The following is a 26782-nucleotide window of genomic DNA, read 5'->3' on the forward strand; positions in this document are numbered from 1 at the left end:
GGTATTGTTTGTATTTTACGTATTTATTTATTTTTTATTTTTCTAATTTTATAGAAACCGGTAGTCACTACCTTAAAATTTTTAATTTTGCTGTTTTGTTTACGGTGTTTTTTTTATTTATTTATTTATTTTACGTATTTATTTATTATTTTTTCATATTTTTATTGTTTTTTATTTAGGGGGGTTTATTTTTTTTTTTAGGGGGGTGGGGGAAGGGGGATTCATTCAGGCACCCGTTAGTCACCACCGTAAAGATTCCCCCTTTTGAACTGGCTGTCACGATTAGCCCCCTCTCAGCCACCCCCCCCCCCCCCACCCCCCCCCCCCCCCCCCGTCCCCTCCCCCACCCCTATCCGAACTCCTCCGAAACGGGATGATAAACGGAAAACTTTATAATTTCCAGGAGATATAAAAGACTCAGCCTAATTAAGAACTGTCCCGTGGATCTCCCCCCCCCCCCCCCTCTCTCTCTCTCCCCCTTATGCATTTTAATTCTGACATGTCAAGAACTTACGTAGTCTTCCCCCTTAGAAGACTGGCGAAGGTGATAACGGGTGTGCCTAGGGATTTCAACCCTTATTTGTAAGGGCAGCAAGGGCGTTATTCGCTAATTTGTTAAGTAGGATGCGATGGGTATGTCTATATCCCCCCCCCCCCCCCCGCCACCCCTATATCCTTTCTGGGGTTTTCGACCTTAATTATACCCGTCATAAGGATGTAATTCACTTGTTAGTTTCGTAGGATGCCGTGTGTATGTTTTTTTATATTATTATCTTCTTCCTTCTCTCTTTCCTTCCTTTCTTTCTCTCTTCCTTCATTTACTTCTTTCTTCCCCCCTTCTTTTATTCCTTTCTTCATTTATTCCCTCCTTTATTCCTATTCTTCTTTCCTTTTATTCCTTCTGTTATTCAATTCCTTTTCTTCCCCTCCCCTTTTTTTCCCCCTTTTTTATTCCTTTCCTTGTCTTGCTTTGCTTTCGAGTCCTTCCTTCCTTTTTATTCTTTCATTTCTTTACTTTCTTTCTTTTTTCCATTGCAATTCTTCCTTCCTTTCTTTTTTCTCTCTTCCTTCTTCCTTCCTTTCTTGCTGCTTTCTTTTATTCCTTCCTTCCTTTTTATTCTTTCATTCTTTACTTCCTTTCTTTTTCTTGCACTTCTTCCTTCCTTTCTTTTTTCTTCTTTTCCTTCCTTCTTTCCTATCTTTTTTCTTTTATTCCTTCCTTCCTTTATTTTTCTTTTTTTCCTTCTTTCCTTCCTTTCTTTTTTTCTTTTATTCCTTCCTTTCTCTCTCTTTTTCTTTTATCCCTTCCTTTCTTTCTTTTTTCTTTTATTCCTTTTTCCTTCCTTCTTATCTTGTTTCTTTTATTTCTTTTATTCCCTCCTTCCATCCATCCTTCCTTTCTTTCTTTCTTTTTTCTTTCCTCCCTCCTTCCTTCCTTCCATCCGTCCCTCGAGAGAAACGCCAGCTGCAGCAACCTCTGCTCTGCTCTGCTCTGCCGTCTTTATTATATAGCCCTCTGTTTAACGTGGAGACATAATTAGCTTATTTGCGAGGCGTCATTAGGATCAGACAACTCGCTGTCTTCGGAGGAGGACGAGACGGAGCCGGTTGTGATAGCTCATTATTTTGGTCCTCTCTCTCTCTCTCTCTCTCTCTCTCTCTCTCTCTCTCTCCTTTTTATCAGTATATCTGTCTGTTTCGTCGATAATCTCTCTCTCTCTCTCTCTGTGTCTCTCCCTCTCTCTCCTTTTTATCAGTTTATCTGTCTGTTTCATCGATAACCTCACTCTCTCTCTCTCTCTCTCTCTCTCCTTTTTATAAGTATATCTGTCTGTTTCATCGATAACCTCACTCTCTCTCTCTCTCTCTCTCTCTCTCTCTCTCTCTTTTTCTCTCCTTTATATCAATATATCTGTGTCTATTTCGTTGATAATATCTCTCTCTCTCTGTCTCTCTCTGTCTCTCTCTCTTTCTCTCTCTACGATGTCTCCTCGGATGTACTAAAAAGTCTTTGAAACATACTAATATTTGTAACTCGTCTCTCTCTCTCTCTCTCTCTCTCTCTTTTGTCCGTATATCTTTGTCTATTTCGTTGATAACCTCTCTCTCTCTCCTTTTCATCAGTATATGTCTGTTTCATCGATAACCTCACTCTCTCTCTCTCTCTACGATGTCTCCTCGGATGTACTAAAAGCTTTGAGACGTAAAATATCTTGAAAACTCTCTCTCGCTCTCTCTCTATCTAACTCTACTCTCTCTGCTTCTTACTCTCTCTCTCTCTCTCTTTCTTTCTTTCTTTCTTTTTATCAGTATATCTGTGTCTATTTCTTCGATAACCTATCCCTCTCTCTCTCTCTCTCTCTTTCTCTCCTTTTTATCAGTATATCTATTTCATTGATAATCTCTCTCTCTCCTCTCTCTCTCTCTCTCTCTCTCTCTCTCTAGCAACAGATGTGAAATAAGCCCATAAAGACTCGAATCGATTTGAAAAGGAGGAACTTCTTGGAAAAAGCATTAAGCTTTACTTCCTGTTCGCTGAAAGATGGAAAAAGTCAATAAAAAAATGAAATAAAAAATCCGTATCTTTTTTTTTTTCTCGAACGAAGAAGATGAGATGACATGGAATTCTCGTGTAAGAAAGGAAAAAAAAGACCATTTTATGTGAATGAGGTATTAAAGATTTTTTTTCTAATTATTTTTTTTTTTGTAAGGATGATAATTCCTGTGTTCATATCCCTTGAAAAACGATAAAGAGTTTTTTCTTGTTAATATTTTATGACAGAGATGTGAGATTGTTATTTTTTTCTGTCTTTTTTTTGGCCAGGTTTTTTTTCTTTTTTTGTCAGAATTGAAGATTTTTTTAACGTGTTTCTTATATTCGGTCATTTTTTTTGTGGGCATTAATAACATTTTTATAAACAAAAAAAAAAAAACATTTTACCATATATATATATATATATATATATATATATATATATATATATATATATATATATATATGTATATATATATATATACATGTGTGTGTGTGTGTATATATATATATACACGTATACGTATATATATATATATATATATATATATATATATATATATATATATATATATATATATATATTGCAAACATCGCCTCCCTCGTTGTGAAGGCGAACGTATTACCAGACATCGAATTTTCTTCGTCGTTTTATCACTTCAGACGATTTGTTGGGGGGCGGGTTGTTGGAGGGGGGGGAGCAGCCCGCATACGCAATGGATCAATCTTTGTCACGATAAAACTGGAAGATTGACGAAAAGAATATCCGCTTATACGGAAACGAATATCGGTTTTCGTTGATTTTTTTCTCTCCTTTGCAGGCTTCCATTTTCTCGGTCCGTTTTTACCTTTTTATTTATTTATTTGTTTTTGTTGTTGTTGACATTTTGATTGTTTTTCCAGGTGACTTCATTCACCATGATTTAATTTGGTAGTTTGATATATATGGTTGTTGTGTTTACTGTTGTGTTTGTGTTAAATTGATTAATTTTTCTCTCACTTTCTTCTTGTTTATATTTATTACTTTTGCATACGGGATATTTCAGGCCATGTTATCTATCTATATAAATAATTTTATTCCCTATAATTTTTTCTCATTCATTACGTGAATAACTATATATACAAATACTTCCTTGTGCCTAGTTGTAGGAATTAAAGTGCTTCCTTGCGCCCTGGTTGTAGGACACTTTGTAATAACAAATAGCCGTTTTTTTTCTCATTCCTCACGTGAAAAATAATTTATAAAAAATGCTTCCTTGTGCCTAGTTGTAGGACACTTTGCAATAATAAATAGCCGCTATTATAATAACAAGCACAAACTTCTGTTATTGTAATAACAAACACAACCTTATATTTTCATTAACAACCTCATGAAAACCTCACCCAAACCATCCCAGGCTCCTCATTATTTACCTGAATTAGGCTGAGCCCGTGTAAGCGCGTCCTTTAATGAGACTAGCGCTCTCATAATCATGTGGGACTCGCTAGGACTCTGAAATAGGACGCTCGCTTTCAGGGGCGCCTTCTTTATCACATCCTTCTGCAGCAGCGTCAGCGGTCCTTCCTCGAGGACTATAGCCCGTTGAGCGAGAGATTTGGGATAATAATTTTGGGGGCTTTTTTGTTTTCTGTTCCTAGGGAATGTTTTCGTGAAGTTGTCTTCTTCTTCTTCTCTGGTTTTTTGTTTTGAATTTGGGGAGTTTGTGCTTTTTATTCTGTTCGCGTAGCAAATTATTACTTTGTATTCTATGTAGTTTCGTGCTTTGTATTATACTTTGTATTCCATTCTCCTGAAGTTCTTTCCTTTCTAGTTTTTGGATTTTGAATTTGGGAAGTTTGTACTTTTTATTCTGTTCACGTAGTAAATTATTACTTTGTATTCTATGTAGTCTCGTGCTTTGTATTTTACTTTGTATTCCTGAAGTTTCTTCCTTTCTTGTTTTTTGGAGTTTGAATCTGGGAAGTTAGTTCTTTGTATTGTTCTTATGTAGTGAATTAGTACTTTGTATTGTGCTTATGTAGTCTCTAGTGCTTTGCAGTATACTTTGTAGTCTGTTCACCTCAAACTCCTTCCTTTCTTATTTTGGATGTTGAATCCAGGAAGTTAGTGCTTTGAATTATACTTAAGGAGTCTGGTAATGTCCCTTCCTTCCTTATTACGTACTTTGAACTGAGGGAACGTAGTGCTTTGTTTTATACGTAGCTATGTATAGTCTGTTCATCTAAGGTACCTTCCTTTCTTATTTCGTAATTTGAAACTTTGAGTTTGTTCTTAAATTATACGTGTATATCGTGTGCGGATTTGATGTTTCCTATATTTGAGTTGCCTAGAAAGGAAAGGAAGTATGTACGTATGTTTGTAAGTATGTATTCAATGTAGCACGAAAGTCCACGTGCTTGAGAATATCTACAAAATCCATGTAAGAAGGCGAGTGAAAACCGGGACTTGGAACAAATACTTTCGTAGTTTATCCTACATTTTTTCAAGTTCAAACTCAGTAAAAACATAGTTTACAGAGCTTTATATACAAAAAGTGAGCAGTGGTGGGCGGAGTTACGGTTTCTTGATCCGGGCAGCATGTTCTCCAAACAGAAAGAGCACCTCAGCGGCGTGGTTGGTATGGTATTAGCGTCCCACCTCGGCGATCGCGGGTTCGATTCTTGGCCATTCCATTGAGGAGTGAGAGATGTGTATTTCTGGTGATAGAAGTTCACTCTCGACGTGGTTCGGAAGTCACGTTAAAGCCGTTGGTCCCGTTGCTGAATAACCACTGGTTCCATGCAACGTAAAAGCACCATACATACAAACAATCCAAACAGAAAGGACAGAGACCAGGGTGGAGATTAATATTCCTGGTGAACTTGGCTTAAGTGAATACTGTTTCCGGAAGATTTCTTTTCTGTTAATCGTTGGCCTTGCAGATGATAGACGAATTATTCCAGTTAATGGCATAATGGCGATTTTCACTCGTCTTCTTACGTGGATTTTACGATACTATCAAGTATGTATGAGAGAGATTAATCCTGCTCATAATCTATCTTCTCTCTGTGAGCTCGAACTCCCAACCAAGGTAAAATTAGTCTGAAAGTTTACCACTACTTCACGAAGAGGGATTGTGTAGGGGTGAGAAACTTTCGTCTTTGTTTACGAACTTTGCAGCTGTTCAAGGGAAGGGATATTGAAATATCTTGGGAGTATAACTAAGCGCGTTTTTCTCATCAAGAAAGTTAATTTTGGATCAGGAAATATCTTTCTTTCGGTTCGAAAGCCTCATTTTGGAGATTGTCTTCTTATGCTATGTAATTAACCTGGTACTGGAAGTCTTTCTTTTATGAATTTTTTTTATATTCATATAAATTTGTATAAGCGAATACCACAGGAAAATGATAGGCAGAAATCCAAGCGCTTTCGTCTTTACTAAGGCATTGTCAAGTAAAGACGGAAGCGCTTGGATTTCTGTCTATCATTTTCCTGTGGTATATATTCGCTTATTTAATGAAGTCACATCGTGCATCTACTGTGATTTTGTATGCATATAAATTTGTGTGTGTGTATATATATATATATATATATATATATATATATATATAACATATATATATATATATATATACACACACACACACATCCTTAAGTAAAAAGTCAACCTGGACCATTGTGCTTGATCGCATATTCTCCGATCTCCTTAAGTGATTCCATGCATGTATGCATGCCCCACGTCCCCTTTCGGTACCCGGGAACCAAGTAGCCCCTGTGGGCACGTCGATCAGCGGGGCACCTGCCCCTCGCCCGCAGCAGAAGGAATGCCCACTTACAGCCTCCGTGCCTGGTCTCCTTCGATAGGATAATAGGAGAAAAGCGTCTCAAGTCTAATTAGGTCTAATTAAGCGGAGAGAGAGAGAGAGCGTGGAATCTATAAACCAGGTTCGAGTGATTAATATTTCCAATTACGCTAATGCTTCCTTTCTTCCTACCTTTCTTACTTTTCTCTCTTTTTTTCGTTCCTTCCTTCTTTCTTTCCTTCCTTCCTTCTCTCTCTCTCTCTTTCTTAAATCATCTTGATGTGACGTTGTTATCCATTACTTCTCTTTGGGTTTTAACATGATGGATGCCTTGTCCCGTCTCTGACTGCCTTCAGTAATATTTTTTTTATTTATTATTATTATTTTTTTTTTTACTTTTGCGTTTGTATTCACTTCCTGTTTTTTTTTTTTTAGGAGAGGATGGGAGGGTAGGGCGAGATGGGGCAGATATTTGTGGTATTTTTCGTCTTAATTTTTTCCACTTTTGTTTTGTCATGTTATTATTTTTTTTTTTTTCTTTATATTTCTATTGGCTACATTAAAGACAGGAATTATAGGTATAACCTTTAATTGTTCCTACACGATATATAAACCCTCGTTCCCTTACACAAGGAATTCCTTATGTAAAGGTTCAGGTTTGTTTAGTTAGGAAAAATACAATTTACTTTAAAAAATTGTGATTTTTTAATTATTTTTATGCGATTTAGACTATATTAAGTAATATCTTGTTTCTCTCTCAACCATTCCGTGAAAACTACTTTGGCAAAAGACGTCGAGTTGTTTTTCCATAAAAAATTTGTTCTTGTGTTTTTTCCAGGTTTGATACCTTAAACTGGATGGAAAACCATAGTACATAATGTTAACTGTTCCCTAAGATTTTATTATTCATTTGATTTCAATTTTAACTATGTATCCAAACTTATCAGTTTATTAGTAAGGAGTTTGAAAATCCCCTTTGAGAAATATATATATATTATATATATAGATATATATATATATATTATATATATATATATATATATATATATGGTTGTAATAGAAGTGTAGACAGCTTTGAGTGAGACTCTCTCTCTCTCTCTTCTCTCTCTCTCTCTCCTCTCTCTCTCTCTCTCTCTCTCTCTCTCCATAACCTGCTACTCTCACCAGGAAAATGTAGAAGTACTCAGTGGACAAAAAAAAAAACAACAACTTTGTAATGTAGTGGAGAAGGAAAAGTAATTACGAGTCATTATTAAAAGTGTACCATAATTAGATATTAAATGTGAAGAGTTTAAAGTTGAAGTTATTGATTACCGCAAAATCCTCTCGTTGGAAATATTACTCTCCCCGTCTGAATTCTAACTTCTCATGTTTTCTGCTGATACATAAAAAAGAGAAAAATTGTAAATAAGAAATTTTTTTTTTTTTTTTTTTTTTTTTGTTTTTTGGTGATCACGGTTTTTGGTATCTGACAGTTCGTAAGTAGAGGAGCGTCTTCCGTTATGTTTTTGACCTCGTTTTCAACCTGAAATGCCCCGCCCCCTACCTTTTTTTTTTTTTTTGCCTGCGACCGTCATGAGTATACACAAACTCTGGAGCTGGAGACAAAAGAAGTGGGTACTCCGTAGGGGGGTGTAGTGCCGCCAGTGGACCTCATGCGGAGCACTGTAGGCATTACTTAAGGTTCTTTGCAGCGTGCCTTCGACCCTTAGCTGCAACTACTTTCGTTCGTTTTACTGTACCTCCTTTCATATTCTCTTTCTTCCATCTTACTTTCCGCCCTCTCCTTTCAAACCTTTTCACTGTCAATTTCCGTTTCAGCGCTGAATGACCTCATAGGTCCCAGTGCTTGGCCTTTGGCTTAATTTGTATATTCAACTCAAAAGGAGTGGGTAATGCCAGCTCTGTCCTTCAATAATTAAAAAGGTGTTAAACGTCATTCAGTAAGAAATCAATACAGCCATTATATCTGCCAAATGGGATATCCTTCTCTTCCCTCCTTTCTGAAACCTGCAATTTTTCCCCTCTTTGTCTTCCCATCAGTTCCCCCCCCCCTCTTTCGTGCTGGGGAGACTCCCCTTTGATCATTATCTTCCCTCCCTCCTGTCCCTTCCCCCTACCCCTCTACCCCCCCCCCTTCCAAAATGGTCCGCCTCTACCCAACCCCCAACCACCTTATTCCTCCTTTAATAACGTATTATTTTCTTGCAGCTGTTGCCATGTTTCGTGGCTCACTTCGATTTTCGCCTCTTTAGTTTATGGTCTTAATACCAATATACTCTTTTCTTCGCTTCGTAAGCTTTTTTTTTTTTTTTTTTTTTGTGCAAGTACCCTTTTATTTCCTAGTGTACATTGCGTACATTAACTTTTGTTACGTTTATGCAAATTTGCTTTTTTTTTTCATGTTCCATTTTGTTTTTCATTTTTTGGGGTCATGTTCCCATTTTTTTGCTCATGTTCCCATTTCTTTTTTGCTCATGTTCCCATTTTTTTTTGCTCATGTCCCATTTTTTTTTGTTTTTGCTCACGTTCCCATTTTTTTTGCTCATGTCCCATTTTTTTGCTCTGTTCCCATTTTTTAGCTTATGTTCCCATTCTTTTCTGCTCATGTTCCCATTTTTGCGATCATACACGCAATAATTTCGTGCGTTTAAAAGCTGACTCCTTTAATCTTGTGAATAAATAACCCTGCCCCTTTGTCGCAGAATACATTATGTTAATACTTGTATCAAGAAGCACTCTGTGAGGTAAAAGGAGATCAGCTCTCATGTTTTGCATTTACCTAATATTATTCATAGGTTTCACAAGCACACATCCATAAGCGCGTATTTGCATATACATACAGATGTCAAGTTGCTCTTTCCCTGGTTGCGAATACCACAGTTGGCTGACTACCAGATACATGATTCACCGGTTAGGTCCGATCGTCCAAGCCCCCTTGTTTGCATTCGTGTGTGTGTGTGTGTTTATGTGTGTGTGTGTACTACAGCGTCTGTTTACGATCTGTAACTTGCCTCTCGTAGACGTCTTAGAACTACATAAGCTTCCCGTTTGATATGTTTATTCCGGGAATACAAGAGTATTGAATTCTTTCCCCTTTTCATACGTATACCTTCCCCGAAAAGTCTTTGAGCGAGATGACTTTTATTGCCCGTGTTCAGTTCCGGGAAATAGATAATTGGAACGAGAGAGAGAGAGAGAGAGAGAGAGAGAGAGAGAGAGAGAGAGGGTACAAAGGTCTGTCATCGAGTTTATGGCTTCTGCGTTATAAGTTTTCTCTTGAGCTCTTAAGTTATCAGCGTCTTGGCTTTAGGTTTACTCAATTAAATAGCGACGTATTTTCAGCGAGAGAGAGAGAGAGAGAGAGAGGATTTACTTGAGTTTGAAAATAATATACCTGTCAATAATAATGTAAATGTTATTTATATGAATTCTGCAATATCTTTGTTCATATTATGACAAATTGACAAACTTTTGAAAATATAGATACCTAAATTACGATGCTAATAAGGTATTATAGTATGCTTCAAGGGCAATATTAACCAGAGATATTGATAACAGGGATTTTGCTTCGAACCGTGAGAAAAAATGCCAAATGGATCCATTCGTTCGATTTTTAAAAAATATTAATAATCTCTCGAACACAAAACTTAACAAATGCATCAGGCGAAAAGCACTAAACTCCTTGAAGGAAGTAGTTACAAGGTTAGAAATGCTTCCATTAAACAATGCTTTACAATATTGAGAATTAAGGAACTCATATTACCACTTCATTACGACGAACAAAATTTGAAGTTAGAGCTGTTACATGATTGATTCGAGAGAGAGAGAGAGAGAGAGAGAGAGAGAGAGAGAGAGAGAGAGAGAGAGAGAGAGGCACTTTTGTCATCATATGTGATCCGACGCGGTCGTGTCATTGAGAAGGAGAGAACTAGACGAGAATATTGTTGGAACACTAGTAACAGTTGTAGCAGTAGTACCTAAGCAGCTTAACCTTACAAGGAAGTATACTTACAATCTCTCTCTCTCTCTCTCTCTCTCTCTCTCTCTCATACACAACACAATATATATGCCTATGGGCTCATATGTTATACCAACCTTATAATCAATTTATTGGTAGCGATTATGTCATATATTTCAGCCAAAATTACGTATGAAAACACTCTTTCATACACACACACACACTATATATATATATATATATATATATATATATATATATATATATATATATATATATATATATATATATATATATATACACACGTCTATGGGCTCATGTGTTCGAAACCAACCTTTTAACCATTTATTCTTAATCAATAATCATCATATTTTTCAGTCAAATTACGTAAGAAAACGCTCTCTCATACACACATACTATATATATTCCTATGGCCTTACATGTTATATCAACCTTTTAATAAATTTATTGATAGCAATGATGTCATGTTTTCAGTCGAGTTACGTATGAATACGAAGAATCTTTCTACTTCTTTCCGTCCATAGATTGTATCAACCCTTACCTGCTCCCTGTGGTTTGAAAGGGGTTTTGTTTGGACAGCGTCTACTATGAATTTCCCCCCTTTTGTTTGCCTTTGTTTACATAAGCCCAGAGAGGGGGGGTTGGGGAAGGGGGGGGGTGGGGGGGGGATGTGTGTGCTGGATGGGGGACTTGGTCAAAGAAAGGTGTGTGGAAGCTATTTTTAATTGTCGAATAGCGCGTTTTTATATTCGATTAATTTTGTATTTTGCTGCGTGTTATTTGTTGCTTGAGTGAGTTGGTGTATTCTTGTACTTTTAGTAATTGAATAATAATTTGTTTCTTGTAGTTATTCAGTTTTATTTAGTTTCTACTGTACTTTGAATTTGTACATAAGATTCTCCTCATTGTATAATGACATTCAAACGGGATTTTATTTTTTGTTCGCGTTCCTATCAAGCTCTCTCTCTCTCTCTCTCTCTCTCTCTCTCTCTCTCTCTCTCTCTGGCTCACATTTAAGTAATTTGTTTGGCGACCGTCTGCTGGTAGTGGTCATGGCGCCCTAACGATTGATTTTCTCTCTCTCTCTCTCTCTCTCTCTCTCTCTCTCTCTGTTAATACGAAGGTGTTTAGACTTGAGGGGCCACGTTTTCCTCGGGAGCCAGGTGAGGTCATTCCCTGAAGACGAATATTGCCTCTTGGTTGTACCTTGACTAGTGAAGAACTTGACGTTAGAAGTTAAACATCAGTTGCACATCAGTTGCACGTTGCTTTTGTGACGTTGATTACAGGTAAAAGCAAGCGTATTAAGATGCACGTTGGCTACAAATAGCATCTCACGATTAACTTTCAGCTTACTGTATTCTCCGATATTTTCCAACGAAAGTTTGACGCACAGTGACCAATGTTATGTCCGACGCCTGGTCACTGCTCATTTCAGGAAAAAAAATCTTCAGTATCTCCCGTTGGAGGTTAGCCTTCTGACCATCGCTTTTGAGACGCCTGGGTATGATTAACAAAAACAGCAAAAAGACAGGAAAGTCCATATGCTAAAATTCACGTTCCTTTGATGCAGGAAATATTCCCCAGTAATTCCTTTTGGAAGTTAGACCTTTGACCTGCTTATGATGAACATGAACGATCGAGTCCATATAAATGCTGATATTGCTTCGTACGGGGTTACTGGACTGTAATTCAGTTTCCTTTTGATGAATAATTAAATGAATCAGATTCCCCCCCCCCCCCCCCTGTCAAGGTATGATTACGGCGCGCATGGCCAGCAGCACGCGTTCGACGTACGCACGCACGTGTCTTCAAAACGTGACGGACGGGTCCTCTAATTACTCCCCCTGCTTCATATTTTAGCATAAAGGTATACACCTCTGTGAGCTTAAAGAAAAGCAGCCAAAGAAGGCCACGCGTTACCCATTGGCACTCCGTTTACCTTTCATTTTTCTCTCCCCCCTTTTTTAGATTCTTAGGTTTCGTGTGGCCCGTCTGAGGAAGCAAGGCTTCCTCAGACGGGCCACTAGGGCCAACGTGGCCCTTGTCATCACTGTGCCCCCTCCCTCCCTTTCAAGATAGCTCCAAAAACAGTCGCATTACCCTTTACCTTTCATTTTTCTCTTCCCCTTTATTAGCTTCTAGATTTGGCGTGGGCCCTCCTCTTGCTTCCTCAGACGGCCCATTGGGGCCAACGTGGCCCATGTTCTACACTGTGTCTCCTTTCCTCCCTTCTAAGATAGCTCCAGAAACAGTCACACATTACCCTTCGTTACTCTTTTTATCTTTCATTTTTCTTCGCCCTCTTTTTAGATTTGGTGTGGCCCCCCTCTGGCTTCCTCAGACGGGCCTCTAGGGCCAACGTGGACCCCCATGTTATCACTGTACCCCACCCCATTCCCTCTCTCCCAAGATAGCTCCACCCAGGGAAGGGCAGACAGCCTTCTTCTGATTATTGACAGTTTGGTGTAGTTTCGACTTGGGTCCAGAGTTTTTAGCTAGAGAGGTGTATAAGAATGGAGAATGTGTTATGGGGTTGTTAATGGGGTTTAGCGTTGTTGTGATGTCTTCTGTCGTAGTATGTCGTACTTCGTGTCAGGTGGCGTCTTTTAAATGATAGCCTGATGTAACTTATTTATTCTGTAGTGTACTTTGTCAGTGACGCGCGCACAATATTTATATATATATATATATATATATATATATATATATATATATATATATATATATATATATATATATTCGAGAGCTGTTTATCAACTGTTAATAAACAGACAGCTCTCGATAAGGGCCAGTGGAGGCCGAAACTGTTGAACTATAAGGAATTTCTGCTTTTCTTTTCACCTGTGGACTACAACCTCGATTATATACATATATATATATATATATATATATATATATATATATATATATATATATATATCCAAATAATGACTGTTACAATAGAATTCCATCTAATAAAAGGAGCCCATAAAAACGCCCAAAAAAAAGAAAGTAAGTAGTATATTATTTCAGAGACTGAAGAGAGAGCAGTCTGTGAAATATTGTGTTTACTTTCTATATTTTGGCGGTTTTTATGGCTCATTTTATTATATATATATATATATATATATATATATATATATATATATATATACATACATATATATATATACATACATACATACCTTTTTCTCTGCTGCCTTAAACACGAGACCTGAACTTTTACCTTAAGAAGAAAAAGACGAGTTTAAGTATGAACTAACTTCAGTCTATCAAAGGTAAAACCATGTGTTACATTTAGAAATATTTCAAATTGGCACCAGTGTCAAAGAAAATATTACGGTAGAGAGTAAACTCTACAAATCACAAGGTTCTAAAGATATAAAGCAGCGAGCACCTACCACTAATTTTAATTCATAGTCAGCGTGACTATGAATGAAAATGTCTTTTCGTCCTCCGTTGCTGTTTGTTTATCATGGCTTCTCTCTCTCTCTCTCTCTCTCTCTCTCTCTCTCATCGCTGCCGCCGCCGCCGCCGACGCCGCGGAGTCCGTCAGTCGCAGTTTTATCCTTCGCTTTTGCTAGATTCCAGGTCGATTCCGGTATTCGTCGAACTGCGATTCCCGAATTCCAAGTGATGTCCGTTTTCTTTTTCTCTTTCTTATCTACACACACAGACACACACACACTCACACTCTCCTCGCCTCTCTGCAAGAGGCCCGTTACACTGAGAGAGAAGAGAGAAGAGAGAGTGAGAGAAGAAGAGGGAGAGAGAGAGAGAGAGTGAGAGCTATCCTCCACCACCATTGGTCGTTGAGTCATCGAGGCAGTGCCTTTAGTCAGTGGGAATTCCTCGTGTGAACGGGAGCTCTTGCGTGCCTTTCGGTCCAAATTCCCATTCCTAATGCCGTCCCTGTGACACTTACTGGATAAAATATTTTATTAAGGGCCGATTGACTCGTCATCTGGGAGGTAAGTAAGATCCTTTTCTAGGGGTTTGTGTCAGTGCTTGTTTCGATGGTGTTGGTGTAATGTTGGTGTTGGTGGTGTTGGTGATGCTATGGGATGTGCCTACTGGGTAGGGTGTTGGCTCTCTACGGGGCATGGGGGGGTGTTGGTTGCCTCATTCCTAATACTGCTGTCAACAAGCTCCGCCCACCGCCAAGTGAGTCCCGTCGTTTCGTCTCCCGAAAAAAAAAGGAGCGATGTGCCTCCTTTTCTCTCTCTCTCCAGGAGGTTATTTGTCTAATATTATCGCGCTTTTACCGACTCAGATCCCTATCCCCCCCGTCAGGAGAGCTGTCACTTCTCCGGGGGCGTGGAATCGTGGCGCCGTGTAAGTTTGTTTACAGTGTCAGCCGCATTGATGGATGGATAGGCCGAGCGAATCCTGTAAACTTTTGGCCCCCGACGAGGATTTGCGAATGTCATCCTTTCTAAGTGGTCCCGGGACCCTTTTCCGAACTCCACGTAGCATTTTCACCCGTTGTCCTGCCGAGGAGAGGCCTCGGTGGTAGTAGTAGTAATAGCAGTTATCGCCGTAGTAGTAGTAGTCGTGTCAGGGCGAAGGAAGGCGGCCATGTTGGATATCCCATGATGCTTTGCGCTACCAAATCAATAGCAGCGAGTGAGAGAGAGAGAGAGAGCCCTTCCTGACTTGAGAACTTCCAGCACAGCATTGGACTCCGAGCGGTCGTTCGGAGATGTCGTGACTGAGGGCGCTCGGCGATATATATATATTTTTTTTTTTTGTTAGCTCAGATGCAGTTCATTCTATTAGGTTGTAAATGTATTTAATGATAAGATGGCTGGATTAACTTAGCTGTTGATGATTCTAAATTAGAATCAATCATTTCCCTGAGGTTCACAGTTTGTTGAATGAAGACTTGCTTGTCAGGTCGTCATATGTCATTCATCAGTAACCTTGATTTGAGTATTAGTGATGAATAAAAGCTAGCTTTATTTTATTTAATTTTCTCTGTTGCCACTAGTTTTAGGAAACGTGAAAGGGAAAATTAACGAGAAAACTTTCGGGGAAGATTTAAGGACGTAGAGCGAGCTCTCTAGAGCCAACTTGATATAATGTTATAGTATATATATCGTTGCCATTACTCTGAAAGAAATAAGGTGATTGCGTCTTTCGTTTAGCTTTGCGCTCTCTCTCTCTCTCTCTCTCTCTCTCTCTCTCTCTCTCTCTCTCTCTCTCTCTCTCTCTCTCTCGCAAACCATCATAGTGATGATGCGCAGGGTTTTAGTTTACGAGTAACTCAAAAAGAAAAATAGAGTACTTAGAAGAACTAACCCAAATTGAAAAGAAAATAGATATAATGAATATAAGTGAAACCTGGTATTCCCAAGAGACTGGGAATGATGATCAAATAAAATGGGTTCCAAACTTATAGATCAGATAGAAAAAATAGGAATCAAGGGGGAACCGCAATATATGGGAAAGACAAAAAACAAGGAAAAATATATTGAGAAATATAGTAACTAAAAATGTGAACTAATAGCGTAGAATTTGAATCTGAAAAATTAATGAACATAGTAATATATAGACCTCCTAATACTAAAGAGTTTGACTTAATAATTGAAAAATTGGATGATATATGTAGAAATACACCAAGGACTGGACTATTCTCCTATCTGGTGACTTCAACTTTCCTTTCGTAGAATGGAAAAGAACGAATAGGAGATTGTGGATGTACTTATACAATAGCAAAAAAGAGAGTAATAGTAGTGCAGAAGATAAGAGGCAATTCGAAAAGCTATTAGATATGCTACTAGAATACAACATTCAACAAATAAATCACCTGCCAACAAGAAAGGAAAATACTTTAGACCTAGTATTTGTGAACGAGGTGAATTATGTTAAAGAAATAATAGTTTATAATGCGAGTATTTCAGACCACAATGTCATAGAATTAACAGTTCATTCCAAAGCAAAGTGAAAACAGAGATAAGCAAGAAATGAAAAAGTGGGAAGCGATATGGAAAATACAAACTTCTACGTAAAGTAATATAAAATGGTCAGAAATAAATGAAGAATTAAACAAAGATTGGGATAACATTTTCGTAGCGATGACATAAGGGTAAATACGGAGATATTATATGAAAATATTAGAGAAAATAGTGGATAAATATATACCGAAGAAGAAAAGTAAACATCTTCATGCATACCAAGAGACAGAAGGATCTTGTTCCAGAAAATCAGAAAGTGGAAAAAAGGTCTTGCAAAAGAAAAAAAATGCATGGAAAGTTAGTAGAACTAAAAAGTAAGATAGAAAAATGCAGAACAAAAGATTATACAATCAAAAGAAAATGAAAAACGGGAATTGGAAGAAAAAACCCTATTAAATATCAAGCAAAACCCCAAACTATTATACTCATATGCAAGAAGATGATAAAAGAAGAATAGAAATAGGCCCTCTGAGAATTGAAGGGAGATTAACGAATGAAAAAAAGGAAATTTGCAACATACTGGCAGAAACGATATAGAGAATTCACCCCTAGACATAGATAATTGGAAGATAATGATATAGAGGTAAGGGACGAAAATAGAGTGAATATTTAGCTGACATAGAAATTAATGAAGCTGATATTGTGCAGGCAATTAATGAAATTAAAAATGGAGCTGCTGCAGGGCCTGATGGAATCCCTGCTATTTGTTAAAGAAAGTAGTTCATTCTATCGCAAGCCACTTGCAATATTATTAAGACAAAGTGTAGATACAGGCAAGATTTATGATGAGCACAAATTAGCATATATCACCCCTACTTTCAAAAGTGGATCAAAGACTTGAGGCAAGTAATTATAGGCCTGTGAGTCTAACATCACATATTATGAAAGTGTATGAAAGGGTAATGAAGAAGAAAAATATTATTGAAACATTTAATAAAAAATAATTTGTTTAATATAGGACAAAACACGGTTTCGTACCCGGAAAAAGTACACAAACCCAACTGTTAGTCCACCGTGAGAACTATTCAAAAATATGAAAAGCGGAAATGAAACAGATGTGGTTTATCTAGACTTTGCAAAAGCTTTTGACAAAGTAGACCATAATATATTAGCAAAGAAAATTAGAAAACACAATATCGTAGATAAAATAGGAAGATGGTTAAAAAGAATTTTTACACAACAGAAAACAGATAGTTATTGCAAACGATGAGAAATCGGATGAAACCAAGGTAATATCCGGTGTGCCACAAGGTACGGTGTTAGCTGCAATACTGTTTGTTATTATGATTGAAGACATAGACAGTAATGTTAAGGATTCGGTAGTGAGTAGTTCGCTGATGACACAAGAATAAGTAGAGAAATTACTTGTGATGAAGATAGGAAACGCTCTACAAAGAGACCTTGAACAAAGTATATGATTGGGCAGAGGAAATAGATGGTATTTAACTCTGATAAATTTGAATCAATAAATTATGGAGACAGAGAAGGAAAGCTATATGCATATAGGGGACCTAATAATGAGACAATCACAAATAAGGAAGCAGTTAAAGACCTTGGTGTGATGATGAATAGGACATGTTATGCAATGATCAAATAGCAATTCTTTTGGCAAAATGTAAAGCAAAAAATGGGAATGTTGTTACGGCACTTCAAAACAAGAAAAGCTGAACACAATGATTATGCTTTATAAAACATATGTTCGTAGTCCACTTGAATATTGCAATATGATATGGTACCCACACTATCAAAAGGATATTGCACAAATAAGAGATGTACAAAGGTCCTTTACAGCTAGAATAGAAGAAGTTAAGGACCTTGACTACGGGTGAAAAGACTACAATCATTAAAATTATATAGTCTAGAAAGGAGAAGAGAACGCTATATGAATTATTCAGGCATGAACAGATAGAATGGAATAACAGAAAATATCATGGAACTAAAAATACAGAAAGTGCAAGCAGAGGTAGATTAATAGTCAAAACCCAAATACCAGGAAAAATAAGGAAAGCACACAGGACATTAATCCACTACGCACCAGCATCGATAATGCAGCGTCTATTCAATGCGTTGCCAGCTCATCTGAGGAATATATCAGGAGTGAGCGTAGATGTGTTTAAGAATAAGCTCGACAAATATCTAAACTGCATCCCAGACCATCCAAGATTGGAAGATGCAAAATATACCGGAAGATGTACTAGCAACTCTCTGGTAGACATTAGAGGTGCCTCACACTGAGGGACCTGGGGCAACCCGAACGAACTGTAAGGTCTGTAAGGTAAGGTCTGTAAGGTCTCTGGAATGATAAATTAAGAAAGTAAAAGTGTAGAAAATTGCAATTCGTGCTGATAGACATAAGTGCCACTTACTGGAATAAAATTATATTATTTTTATTATTTTTTTAGCGTTCCCTCTCCACTATTTCTCTCTTGCTCTCAGAGAAAATTAACATAAAATATCACGGGAATTGCTACGCCCTAAAACGCCGATTACTGTCATCATGAGAGAGAGAGAGAGAGAGAGAGAGAGAGAGAGAGAGAGAGAGAGAGAGAGAGACGGGGCGTTGTAGCACTTCCAGAAATGTGTTGGTAACAGAAAATAGGAGGAATTCTTGAAGTCGTTCACCGTCAGATTTAATGTCCCTGACTCACGTTTTTTGAAAGATGTTGTCCTGAAGGAGATACTTTCTTTTAATTTATTCGTAATTATTTTTTTTTTTTATTTATTCTTGTACGTATTTTTTTCATTTTATTTTATGTTTATTAATTTATAGCCGGTGTTGTTCGTACTACCGAAATCGGTTGGATAAATAATCTCACCTTTTCTTCTTCTCTCTCTCTCTCTCTCTCTCTCTCTCTCTCTCTCTCTCTCTCTCTCTCTCATTTACTTGTAAATTGATATATACATAGCCAGAGATTTTCATTTTACCAATCGCTTGAAAACGTCATTACACTCTCTCTCTCTCTCTCTCTCTCTCTCTCTCTCTCTCTCTCTCTCTTCTCTCTCTCTCACAGTTGCCAAGCTCGCTCCGGTTAAAGCTTATATACATTTTTTGCCCGTCTCTGGGTCGGACCTTTTTATTTTTTTATTTATTTATTTTTTTTTTTTAAGGAAAGAGTCATGACGCTTCCTTACGTAACATTATATATATATAACATAATGATTCTTGGGAATAATATCCCACCGTTTAGTGGTCTTCTCGTCCTCTGAGATTTGGGTATAAGAGGATTGCCATTAACTTGACGTTGGTTGGTTTTTATTTATTTTTTTGGTCTGAGAGTTCTTAGGGCCTGTGGTTGTTTATTTGTTCCAAAATCTTCTTATCATTTCATTTCTTGTATTATTTTGTTATTTATTTATTTTTGGTCTGAGAGTTCTTAGGGCTTGTGGTAGTTTATTTGTTCTAAAATCTTCATATCATTTCATTTCATGTATTTATTTGTTTTAATTTATTTTCGGTCTTATATATAGTTCTTATGCCTTGTATTTGTTTATTTGTTCCAATATTTTTTATATAATTTCATTTGTTGTTTTATATTGGTTGTTAATTAGTTTTTGTCTGATAGTTCATAGGGCTTGTGGTTGTTTATTTGTTCCAATATTTTCTTGATAGTTTTTAAAATTTCTTTTTTACTCATTTTCTGTAGCTTTGAGTTTGTTGAAAAAAGATTTTGATAGTGGTCAGTGTATTTTAATTTTTATGGTTAATTTTTTATTTTTATGGTCCGTTAATTTGTTTTGATTTACTTGGTCAGTTTATTTATTTTAATTTTTATGGCTAGTTTTTTTATTTTAATTTTTATGGTTAGGTTTTTTTTACATTTTTATTTTTAGATATATTCTTTAATTTTGTATGGTTGTATATTTTACAAAATACTTTTGATAGCATTCTGCTTTTATTGTATTTGTGACTGACATAATTGTACGGCCAGGTATCTGTTAAAATCCAATAGACAATTTGTGGTTGCGTTATAAGTAGCAGACTTGTGTATATCCCTGGCGACCGAATCTCCAGATACTTCTGAATTTTCTAAGGCTATACACTTAATACTTCTTACGGTGTATGGCTACTTACCTACTTACTTCTTCAAGCATTCAAAGTAAAATACCTGTACTTTGGGCAATATGTGGTTGTGTATAAGTAGACCTGCATTCCTGGTCCAAGTATTGATCCAGATACCTCAATAGTTTTTAAAAGCGGTTTTGATTTTTGTTTTTTACGTGGTATGTAGTAGGTATTTACTTCTTCAAACGCTGAAAATAAAACTCCAGTCCCTGCGTTGTGCATCTATTGTAAATGTCACCGCGAAACTGCTATACTATAGACCTTGGGTACATTCCCCTTAACACAGCAGTGCGACTTCGACCTTGAATCTGAATCCTGGTGTTTCGGGCAAAAGGAAAAAAGGTGGATGAACTTCAGTGTTCTGTTGAACTTTTACACATTGTATAATTGTTGTATCAATTTCGGTGAGAGATGCGGAGGATTTCTCCTACTTGAGGTCAAGGAAGGTTTTAGTTAGGTCGTTTTGTCGTATTATTATTATTATTATTATTATTATTATTATTATTATTATATATTATTATTATTATTATTATTATATTATTATTATTATTATATTGATAATAGATTTATAAACCAGTTTTGTGTTTGTAACCTCTTTACTAATGGGGATATTGAAAAACAAAAAGAAAATATTAATAATAATAATAATAATAATAATAATAATAATAATAATAATAATAATAATAATAATAATAATAAGACCTGTGACTCTTTGTAGCCTATTTACTTATGTCTCCAATATCTTCCATAATATAAAACATATGTTAAAAATAGAATCAGGTTTGCAGAACTGAATTGCCCCTCCCCCCCCTCCCCCCCCCCGTCTCTCATCCTCTCTCTCTCGCTCTCTCTCTCTCTCTCTCTCTCTTCTCTCTCTCTCTCTCTCTCATCTTTCTTTGAAAGTGTGTTTGATGGGATTTTTCCTATACTTTATCTCTAACACCATAAATAAATCTATATGTATGTATGTATATTTCTGATGACGGGTCGCTTCTTTTATATTATATATATATATATATATATATATATATATATATAGTATATATATATATATATTACATACTTTTGTATGGGTGTCTTCGTATGTGTATGCACGTAATGAACCCTTGTGATAGAACGTAATACACTTAGTACTCTCATCGTCTAGATGACAGTGAACAAAGGCTCCGGTCATGATTATTGATCTGAAGTTGAGCAGCTTAGCTCTTGGAATGGGAATGCTACACAGCGGAGAGGAATAACTTGGAATGGAAAAGCTACATAGCGGAGAGGAATGGGAGACAAAATGTCATGAGGCCATGACTTATATGCATGACACCAATTGATTCTTGATGCTTGCGTATTGTGGCATTTATTCGTCATGTATTTTTTTTATATTTATGTGTGGTTTTGTTAAAAAGTAATCTTAAATTAATTGTTCGTTATTTAAAAGAAAAAAAATCTTGTAAGAATTTTTTTATTTGTGTGTGGTTTTATTAAAAAGTAATTTTAAATTAATTGTTCGTTATTAAAAAAAAAAAAATCTTGTAAGAATTTTTTTTATTCATGTGTCGTTTTGTTAAAAAGTAATGTTGAATTAATTGTTCGTTATTTAAAAAAAAGAAGAAATCTTGTAAGAATTATTTTTTATTAATGTGCCGTTTTGTTAAAAAGTAATGTTAAATTACTTGTAAGTATTATTTTTTTTATTTGTGTGTGGTTTTGTTAAAAGTAATGTTGAATTAATTGTTCGTTATTTAAAAACAAGAAGAAAACTTGTAAGTATTTATTTTTATTAATGTGTCGTTTTGTTAAAAGTAATATTAAATTAATTGTTCGTTATTTGAAAAAAATAAGAAAACTTGTAAGTATTATTGTTTTTTATTAATGTGTCATTTCGTTAAAAGTAATGTTAATTGAAAAATTTTTTCTGTATAGGATGAAGTTTATGGTTCCCATTCAGTGCTTTAAATTGGAAAATTTGTATGTCAATGACCCTTGTATTTGTGACGTCGGTGTGCCGTAGCAAAAGCTGTAAATATATTGACTGATAATTGGCATCGTCTTGATCCCAACAGAACTTTATTTGTTACTGAAAACTTCATTTCTGTCGGTGAGGGAGAATTAAATAAAGTATTAGATTATCGTAATGCGAAATTAATATAAAAAGACAATAAATGAAATCAAATCCACAATGGGGAACAACCCAATACAAAGTTATTAACATGTTCTGTTTATTCTTCAGAGAGAGAGAGAGAGAGAGAGAGAGAGAGAGAGAGAGAGAGAGAGAGAGAGAAGAAAGTCAACGATTCTTTTGTGAGCAGATCTGATTTTATTTCGGGTTCCTTTGTCGGTTGTGTTTACTTTCGTTTTGTAGATGGTCGACGGGACGTGATACGAGTCGCCGATGAATTTTGAATGGTGCTGGAAAGGGTCCTCCTCGTCTCCTTCTCTCTTTCTCCTCTCTCTCCTCTCTCTCCTCTCTCTCTCTCTCGGGTCTGATTCTTTCTCTTCTTTTCGTCTTCTCTCCTCTCTTTCTCTTTTATCTCTCTCTCTTATGGGCTCTTGGAATGATTCTTCTTCTTCTTCGTCTTCTTCTCCTCGTCTTCTTCTTTATCTTCATTCTTCTTCTTCTTCTTCTCTTTTTCGTGTACTCCACCTCCTCCTTTTAAACTCTTCTTCTTCTTCCCTTCCCCTCTTCTTCTTCTCCTCTTTTTCTTGTATTCCTCCTCCTCCTATTGTTCTTCTTTTTCTTTTTACCCTCTTCTTCTTCTTCCTTTCCCCTCCTCCTACTCTTCTTCTTTTTCCCTTCTTCTTCTTTCTTCTTCTCTCTTCTTCTTCTTCTTCCTTTCATCTCTTCTTCTTCTTCTTCTTCTTCTTCTTCTTACGATTCCGAATTTATCGTTGCAGTTCATATTGTAACAGAATTTGTCTTCTCTTATGTTAGTTATTATTATTATTATTATTATTTATTATTATTATTATTGATTTATTATTATTATTATTATTACGGGAAGGCCATCTTCCAGATATACCTTCAATGAAGTATAATAATCGCTATTATTATTATTATTTTATTTTATTTATTATTATTATTATTATTATTATTAGTTATTATTATTCTAAAATTCACGTGGAACCAGCCCAAAAAAAAAAAGAAAAAAAAAAAAAAAAAAAAACACCCACTGGAACAATCCTTCACAGAAAGTTTCCCAAATATGAAATAACGAGGGATTCAGTCTCTTTTTCGTCGAGGTGGGTGGAGTTGGAGGGGTGGGGGGTGGGGGAGGGGGAGGGGGTTGTTGGGAGTGGGGTCCTCGTCACATAGCCTCCCCTCACCTTTCGTCAATGTATTAGGGGGTGTCTGACGGCGCCTTCTATTTTCGTAGATTGCCATACCCCCCGCCCCCCTAGGGAGCCTGCAAGTTGCTATGTCCAGTATCATTTGCAAGACTTTTTTTTTTACTCTCTCTCTCTCTCTCTCTCTCTCTCTCTCTCTCTCTACTCAAAAACTTCAAAGGACATGAAAAGCATTTCACCCAAGGACAGACACCCGCTGAAGCAATCGATGAACACGAATGTCCTCTTCTTCCTCCTCCCTCTCCTCCTCCTCCTCCTCTGACCACCTTCCCCCCCCCCTCCTCCTCCTCCTGCATTGATTTTTCTTTGCTCGTTCAGACAGGAGCATTGCCGAGGTTTCTTGATCGCTAATGCTATTCCTTTTGACTTTCTCTCTCTCCTCTCTCTCTCTCTCTCTCCTCTCTCTCTCTCTCTCTCTGCCTGTCTTTTGTGAGCAAGACATCTGCTGTGATGTTTATTGTGTATCTATGTACGGTTTAATATAAGCGCAATGTACACTGTGTATTTGTGCATTTGTCCTGTATATTGATGTGCGGTTGCTTGTTCATATTGTGTACATTTGTTCAGTCTACGTTGTGGTGTATCTTGAACACTTTCTTTGACAGAAAGTTCATAGAATGAATTAATTATGTTTAAATTGTGATACGACAAAGTACTACCCCTAGATTACAACTTTATTGTAACTTATCTCGCATTTTACTCTAATTAGAAGCAGATTTTATGAATGAATTTTTTTTAATGAATGACTGAATAGTAGACACACACACACACACTCGACAGTATCCGCCTTTGATTCATTTGCTCCCAGATAAGGTCGTTCATTTGACACTTGGCCTTTTTTCATCAGCTCGCTGACCTCTGACCTCTCGTCGCACGTGACTCCCCTACGTGAGAACTGTATATATACTTTTTGCTTTGTCAATGAATGTACGTAGGTACTAAAGTAGTGTACAGCCTTTTTTTTTTATAGATGGGTTCTGTGACAGCGCGTAAGTTAATTATTATGATTATATGTTGATTAAAAAGAGAAATTCAACACAGATTAATTTTTTGTTGATGTTTTGTTCTCTATCGGCAAGTTCTTGGAACTGAATGGAATGCCTGATAGTATACTGCTTATTTATTTGTTTATTTTCTGTTTTGTGTTTGTTTTTAGAAAATTATTTAACTCCTGAAACCGGCGTTTTTGTCCTAGAGCGAACAATGGAACACGTTGTGTCTGACTTTTTAGAAATAATTGATTTTTTATTTCGTTTTTTCAGTTGCATGTCTTTTTTTTACGCTTTTCTAATTGACTCTCATGTTATTTCTTTTTGCATTTATTTTTTTTTTTTTTATTTTTTTTTTTTACTTACGTTTTTTTTCTTTTCCTTTTTTAGTTTGCGAGTAACGAGTTTTACACCGTTAAATTTGTCATCATAATATTCCTGAAAGGATATATATATATATATATATATATATATATATATATATATATATATATATATATATATATATATATATAGGTATCACACATACATTAGTTTGTATTTTACAGCATCCTGAAAGGAAAATGTGAAAGGAAATTGTGACTTTCATATTTTGTCATTTTTTATTTTTATTTTGGTTTAGTTCAGTCCATTAGTTTATTGTCCTAATATTTTGGTTACTTTTTAATGTCATTCGTGTATTGTAAGTTGTGGGAAATGTATGTGATGAAATGTGTGGAATGGGAACTTACGTGATGGAAGCAGGTTTAAGTTAGTAGATGTTGGGAATACTATTTTGAAAAGACCATAGGAGAGGTGAATTTTTTTTTTTTTTTACCTCGAAGGAACTAAGAGACTCTCTCCTCTCTCTCTCTCTCTCTCTCTCTCTCTCTCTCTCTCTCTCTCTCTCTCGTGTGTCAGATATAGTTATTCATTTAAGCATCGTATTAGTTTCATCTTGCTTGTTTGTAAAGAATAAAACAAAGTTTCTTCATCACAAATCTTACACTAATATTAATGGACAGTTATCCTATATTATTTTTCAGTGGTTAAATTAATTTTGTTTAATAAGCACGCTTAAGTTTTGTTTACGCCTTTGTGTGTTACGATAATATGAAAATTTGGTTATATGGTAATGTACCTTCAACTTGGTGTATTGCTGTAGCAATTTTACTTATATTACTAATTGGTAATAGTAATACGTTCAGTTTCATCCTGGTTTATAATTTTAATGATAATGTGTATTTCTACGTGTTTAACCCTGATGAGCTATATGTGTATATTTTACCTCAGTAAAATATATGCTTATACATGTTTAGCCCTAGTGCCGTATGGATGTATATTTTACCTTAACAAAAATTTATGCTTATGCATGTTTAACCGTATACCTTGCGGATGTATATTTCTTTATAGAAATTCGTATGCCAATTATATCTGATGGATGTATATTTTAACTTAAAAATTTATGTTTATACATGTTTAACCATTATACCTTAGGAGAAACGAAACATTTATGCTTATACATGTATAATCCTGAGACGTTACATGTATAATAATGCGTATACATCACCATACGGGAAAAAATTGTCTATATTTATCCATGATCTCTGGCATGTCTCGATGTGATTATAGGAGGGGTCTCTTTCCCCATCCCTCGAGAGTTCCACGTTTCCACGTCTTTTCGCCCCCCCCCCCCCTTCTCTCTCTCTCTCTCTCTCTCTCTCTCTCTCTCTCTCTCTCTCTCTCTCTCAGGGTCCCTCGTTGTGTGAAAAACGGCTTGCGTATAAGTAATTTCGCTAAAACCACTCTCGTATCCTTGTGGGGAAAGCTTTAACCCCCCCTCTCCCCCCCCCACCCCTACTTCCCCCCCCTTCCCCCCCCCCACCCCCTTCCCCACACGTCTTGGCTGGTGGGAATATTGATAACGCGTATCTTTCCTAATAGCTAAAAGGGCGCCATGGTGGGACGAGTTGTTATTTTGTTTTGTTTTATTAACTTTTTTTTTTTTTTTTGGGACGATTAATAACTTTAAGTGATTATTCATGTCTTAATGGAAGTGGTCGAGGGGAACTACGTCGGTGTTATTGCTCTGTTATTACTTTTAAGTGATTTACGTAATTGGAATATGGCGGTCGGGTCCGTGATGCAGTGTGAAGGTGATTGTATATTGTTTAC

General features: G+C 36.3%; 1 protein-coding gene across 7 annotated transcripts in view; it reads left to right on the forward strand.

Moving 5' to 3' along the window:
- Positions 1-26782, forward strand: part of LOC135195549 (protein Fe65 homolog) — a 1282053-nt gene that overhangs the window by 532705 nt on the left and 722566 nt on the right. The window contains exon 1 of one of the 7 annotated variants that reach the window (XM_064221812.1): positions 14106-14251. The exons of 5 other annotated variants lie outside the window; for them this stretch is intronic. Coding sequence is in view for 1 of the 2 variants with exons in the window: in XM_064221809.1 (XP_064077879.1) it covers positions 14345-14444 (100 nt within the window). In the remaining variant the exon portion in view is untranslated. Of the gene's footprint in view, positions 1-14105; positions 14252-14307; positions 14445-26782 lie in introns of those variants that run through there. One more of the 7 variants, XM_064221809.1, reaches the window with a different exon arrangement.

This window comes from Macrobrachium nipponense, chromosome 16 (assembly GCF_015104395.2).
Source record: "Macrobrachium nipponense isolate FS-2020 chromosome 16, ASM1510439v2, whole genome shotgun sequence".
NCBI lineage: Eukaryota > Metazoa > Arthropoda > Malacostraca > Decapoda > Palaemonidae > Macrobrachium > Macrobrachium nipponense.